This window comes from Lutra lutra, chromosome 12 (assembly GCF_902655055.1).
Source record: "Lutra lutra chromosome 12, mLutLut1.2, whole genome shotgun sequence".
NCBI lineage: Eukaryota > Metazoa > Chordata > Mammalia > Carnivora > Mustelidae > Lutra > Lutra lutra.
This window is the reverse complement of record NC_062289.1, coordinates 65,824,585-65,829,681: the sequence shown is the minus strand read 5'-3', so window position 1 is coordinate 65,829,681 and position 5,097 is coordinate 65,824,585. Positions and strand designations below refer to the sequence as shown.

Here is a 5,097-nt window from a genome sequence, read left to right as displayed (position 1 = left end):
TTCCTTGTCTTCTACAGTTATGTCCACACCTGAGCTCCCCATGTTGGTAAAGTCACATCTGTTTGGGCACCTTCCTCTTCCTCCTATCCTCCAGTATCCTGGCCACAGGGGCTTTGGCACGGCTGCATCCCACTGTTCCCGGGCCTCATCTCTGTGAGCTTCTCACTGCCTTGCTCCTGAGGCCCTTTCTTGGCTCAGCATCTAGAAGCCCTCTCCAGCTTCCCCGGGCCTCCCTGGCCAGGTCTGCCTTCTCTGACCACTGAACGGTAAGCCACCCAGGCAGGGCCTCATCTCCTCTCCCTTTAGCCTTGTCCCATGGATGCCTCACACGGGCCCAAGACTACACAGGCCACTGGTGTACAGAGGACTGATATCCACAACTGGACTGCCTGGCCAATCTCTCCCCCAACACCACCGTTAGATTTCTCCAGGTGGAAGTCACACAGATGCCCCAAACTCAACAGGGCCATAATGGGATTCCATCTGCTCTCCTTTTCCCCAAGCGTTTTTCATCTTGGTAAAGGCCACCACCATCCATCCACCCTGTGGCTCAGACCTTCAAGTCACCCTTGATTGCTCTCTCACAGCTCTGTCCCATCAATGGGCAAAAGCGCCTCCCACCCTTCCCCCATGCTCCAGGCTCCACCCTGCCCAAGCCACCATTGTGCCTTGCAGTCTCCCCAGCTCGCTGATTCTTCAGGCAGTCTACTGTCCTTGCAGCAGCCACAGGGGTCTTTTTAAACTTTTTTTTTTTAAAGACTTTATTTATTTATTCGACAGAGATCACAAGTAGGCAGAGAGGCAGGCAGAGAGAGAGAGGAGGAAACAGGCTCCCTACCAAGGAGAGAGCCCGATGCGGGGCTCGATCCCAGGACCCTGGGATCATGACCTGAGCCGAAGGCAGAGGCTTTAACCCTCTGAGCCACCCAGGCGCCCCACACAGGGGTCTTTTTAAAGTGACAATCAAGCGTCACTTGCTCATCACTTGTTTGCAGAGGCTTCTCAGATCACCCCACCTGCAGTGATGGCTCACGACCCAACCCTCCAGTCTTGGCATTATTTGTGTCAGTTTACTGTCGTGGGAACACAAGCTCTCATATTAGTACGGGCCTATGACTACCCGTCTCCTCATCTTTTCTTGGCTGCTGTATCTCCCACATCCAGAAAAGCGCCTGGCACACAATCTGTGTTCAGTAAACAGTGGACTTAATGAATGAATAAACGGAGTTTCTCTTTTCCATCAAAATGATGAAAACGGGGTGCCTGGGTGGCTCAGCTGGTTAAGACGTCTGCCTTCCGCACAGGTTATGATCTCAGGGTCCTGGAATCGAGCCCCCAGTCGGGCTCCCTGCTCCGTGGGGGAGCCTGCTTCTCCCTCTTCCGGCTCCCCCCGCTTGTGCACGTGCTCTCTGTCAAATAAATAAAATCTTAAAGAAAAAAAAAAAAAGAAGAAGCCCTCTCCAGCCCGTTCACTTGCTCTGGCCGGTGTTGGCACTCTGGCGTTTTGGGTTCGAAGACTGCCCGCAGGAGTCGGGGTGGGGTCAAGTGGACTGCAGGAAGGTACGGGGGTGGGGTGGTTGGACACAGTGCTGAGCGCCTCTTCTGTTAAGGGTCAGGTGGCACTGTGTTTGGTTGTCAGTAGGAGAGAAGGACTGGACCAAGCGTTTGGCGGCGCTAGGTGGACTCACAGAGCCTCCAAGACCAGACTCGGGTTGGGTCCGCCTTGCCCACCGCCCAGTGTGACCCCGCCCCTTCCGGTCTCGCAGTTCCGCGGTCTTTTCACCTCTTCACTAGCGGAGTAACCTCAGTCCCGCCCCCAAAATCTTGTGCGTCCTCGCTATTGGTTCTCTCTAGCTGACCGCGAAGCGACCCGTTCCTTATTGGTCACACGTTCCCCCGCGCCGCCACGCCAGCCATCACAACAACCGCCACGTGCTCAACCGTGGGGCCTGTTCTTTGGTCCCGAGTTTCGACCCGCCTACCCACCCTGTCCCGCCCCCGACTTCCCGCTTCCTCCTCCTATTGGATACTGGGCCGAGGGCCCCTCCCTCGACCCTGGGCGCGCGGCGCCTCCGACGCGGATTGGCCGAATTCGAGAGTGAGGCGGGCTTTGTAGGCGGGTTAAAGAGCGCGCAGCAGGTTGGGGTACGCGTGTCAAAGAAGTTTCAATGGCGTGGCAGGGGCTGATGGCCGAGTTCCTGCAGGTGCCCGCGGTGACGCGGGCCTACACCGCGGCCTGCGTCCTTACCACCGCTGCTGTGGTAAGCTGGCTAGACGGGTGGGGGCATCTCCATGGCTGCAGTCCGGGAGGGGTGTCGTCATGGTTACCGCTGCGTTCCCGGGGGCACCACCTGACGCGTCCCTGGTTCCGCAGCAGCTGGAGCTCCTCAGCCCCTTCCAGCTCTATTTCAACCCACACCTCGTGTTCCGGAAGTTCCAGGTGAGGCGGCCCCGCCCATGGCTCCTGACAGCCGGGCCCTGCCGGCCCTGCGCCTGACCGCCCGCCTTCCTTCCCATCTCTGTAGGTCTGGAGGCTCGTCACCAACTTCCTCTTCTTTGGGCCTCTGGGATTCAGCTTCTTCTTCAACATGCTCTTCGTGTATCCTGCACTGCGCGGACCCAAGCGTGGGGCGGTGGGCGGGTCGCCGGGCTGGGGGATGCACGCTGTGGGGAAACTGAGGCTCTGCTTGGTGGCACTTCCTTTACGGACGCCGCAGGTTCCGCTACTGCCGCATGCTGGAGGAGGGCTCGTTCCGCGGCCGCACGGCCGACTTCGTCTTCATGTTCCTTTTCGGGGGTGTCCTCATGACCGTATCTTTTCCCGGGCTCTGAAACTAAAGGCCGCAGTGCCTCTGGTCCAGCCAGTGCTGGTCGGTGAGCGACAGAGTCGCTCCCTCCAGTTTAGGATGTATTTACCGTACATAGGAAACTCAGCTCCGGATGTCAGCGCCAGCTCTTCAATGCTGTACACAAAATACTACAGGGCAATGTGCAGGGGAGCCAGGTGGCGTGCTTGGGGGCTGAGACCTGCATGCCCATTGTCCGGAGAAACTGGGGCAATGACGGGCAGTGTTTGGAGCCTGGGGGTGGACAAGAAGGGCAGATCACTTGTGGGGCCTGAGGCCATTGTGTGGCCTTGATTGGAAGGGCACAGAAGGGTAATGAGGAAAGGGAAACTAGGGATGATTCCAGGGCGTTAGCAAGTCGGAGGGGCCCTGGGCAGGAGCTCTGAGGCCTGCACCAGGAGAAGGCCTCCAGCACCTTGACTCTGGCTCAGCTGCTGGGGCTCCTGGGCAGCCTGTTCTTCTTGGGCCAGGCACTCACAGTCATGCTGGTGTATGTATGGAGCCGCCGCAACCCCCAAGTGAGAGTCAACTTCTTCGGCCTCCTCACCTTCCAGGCACCATTCCTGCCCTGGGCGCTCATGGGTTTCTCTCTGCTGTTGGGCAACTCAATTCTCGTGGACCTGCTGGGTAAGCCTGCCTGTGCATCCGCCCTCCCCAAACAGGCCATCTGGTACCTGATGGTCTTTGGGAGGACTCTCACCTGTCCTCCCACCCCCTCTTCCGGACCTTCTAGCTCCTTTGTTCTCCCGGCCCCTGAACAACCCAGCCAGCTATGGGCTCCCCATATTCGGGTGTACTGATGCTCATGTGGGTCCTGACCAGGGATGGGGATAGGTGTGTCAAGGTGCCAGCCTTGGCTCCTATTCCTCCCATGTTCTCAGGCCCTCCCCTCCCCACGTCCTGCCCACTTCTGGGCCAGGTAAGCCTGTCCTTCAAGGTGAACCCTGTGCTGGCAGTCTGTGCAGAACATTGGGTACTCATACTCTGGGGCCGGAGGTTGCTTGGCCTGCCTGCTCATGGAGGCAGGGAGTAGGCTGTGAGGGCCTCGGGCTCTGGACCCTGGAGAGTGGCCTCAGCCATCCAGGGTTCTCCTACAGGGATTGCCGTGGGCCACATTTACTACTTCCTAGAGGACGTCTTCCCCAACCAGCCTGGAGGCAAGAGGCTGCTGCTGACCCCCAGTTTCCTGTGAGTGCTAGAGATAATTCTGCTACCCTCCCTCAGATGGCTCCCTGCACCAGTGGGAACGCCCGCTGGCCTCAGCTCAGTGTGGGCCCCTCCCTACAGGAAGCTGCTACTGGATGCCCCACAGGAGGACCCCAATTACCTGCCCCTCCCGGAGGAGGAGCCAGGACCCCTGCAGCAATGACCCTACCCAGGGCCAGCCTGTTTTCCTGGCCTCTAGCAGGCCTCCATTCTACCCCTGACTCCCGATTACAGGAGAGCAACCTGTCCTGGAGACTGGGCTGGTGCCCAGGACCCACCCAAATAAACAGAATGACCTGCATCTTGTTGCCCGCAGCACTGGCTCCCTGCCTTGGCTGGCCACATCCTTCCACAGAGCTGGGCAGGTGTTGCTGGCCTTGACCTAGGGCCACCAACCCTGGCCTGCCCTCTCAGACCAATTGTAGGTGGTAGGATGGGAGGCCCAAAGGGGGTCAAGAACCTGCCCACAGTTGCCCAGCAGCTTTGAGCTCAGATGGCATACCCAGGGTTCTTACTCCAGCTTTGCCAACACCTTGATGGAGCCTTGGGCAAATCCCACCTGCACTGATCTCTGCTTGCCAGTCAGCAAGGGGGTTGGCCAGGTCTCATTGGCTGGGGCCAGGACTGGGATGTTCCCATCATGCCAGGCCTAGGGGCTCCTGCCCATGGTACCCTCAGGCTGATGCCTCACTTGGTTCTTTCTGTCCCTCACAGGCAACAAGGGGACCTTTGCCCCATTTTCCAGCTGAGCAGCCAAGGTACTTGGCTGAGGCTCCATGAAGTCAGGTGCAGGAGAGGTCCAGGACCAGGGTCCTCTGCCCTTTCTGCAACCCCAAAGCTTTGAGAAATTTTCACCTCGGCAGAGTTCTGCAAAGTTCTCTCCCTGATATTTGTAGCTGAGGACCATAGGAGCCTGATCTGATACCACAGCTCACTTTTTTCTTTGGTAAAGCAGGTACCAGACAGCCTGGCCAACTTTCCTCATTGCCCTAGACTAGTCAGAATTACAGTTGATTCTTTGATGATCAGCAGCAAAGGCGTTCCT

At 58.3% G+C, this 5,097-nt stretch overlaps 1 protein-coding gene across 5 annotated transcripts; it reads left to right on the top strand.

The window, feature by feature from the left end:
* The first annotated feature begins 2,101 nt into the window (after nucleotides 1-2,101).
* Nucleotides 2,102-4,353, top strand: DERL3 (derlin 3). Of its 5 annotated transcripts, none has more exons than XM_047696787.1 (7): nucleotides 2,109-2,261; nucleotides 2,378-2,440; nucleotides 2,526-2,599; nucleotides 2,718-2,811; nucleotides 3,278-3,473; nucleotides 3,944-4,034; nucleotides 4,134-4,353. In XM_047696787.1, the coding sequence occupies exons 1-7, from the start codon at nucleotides 2,169-2,171 to the stop codon at nucleotides 4,213-4,215; spliced, it is 693 nt and encodes a 230-aa protein (XP_047552743.1). In that variant the 5' UTR covers nucleotides 2,109-2,168; the 3' UTR covers nucleotides 4,216-4,353. The 5 variants fall into 5 exon arrangements, with proteins under 5 accessions (XP_047552740.1, XP_047552739.1, XP_047552743.1 ...); XM_047696785.1 differs by having other exon boundaries at nucleotides 2,375-2,440; nucleotides 4,110-4,353; XM_047696786.1 differs by having other exon boundaries at nucleotides 2,110-2,261; nucleotides 2,375-2,440.
* Nucleotides 4,354-5,097: the final 744 nt, after the last annotated feature.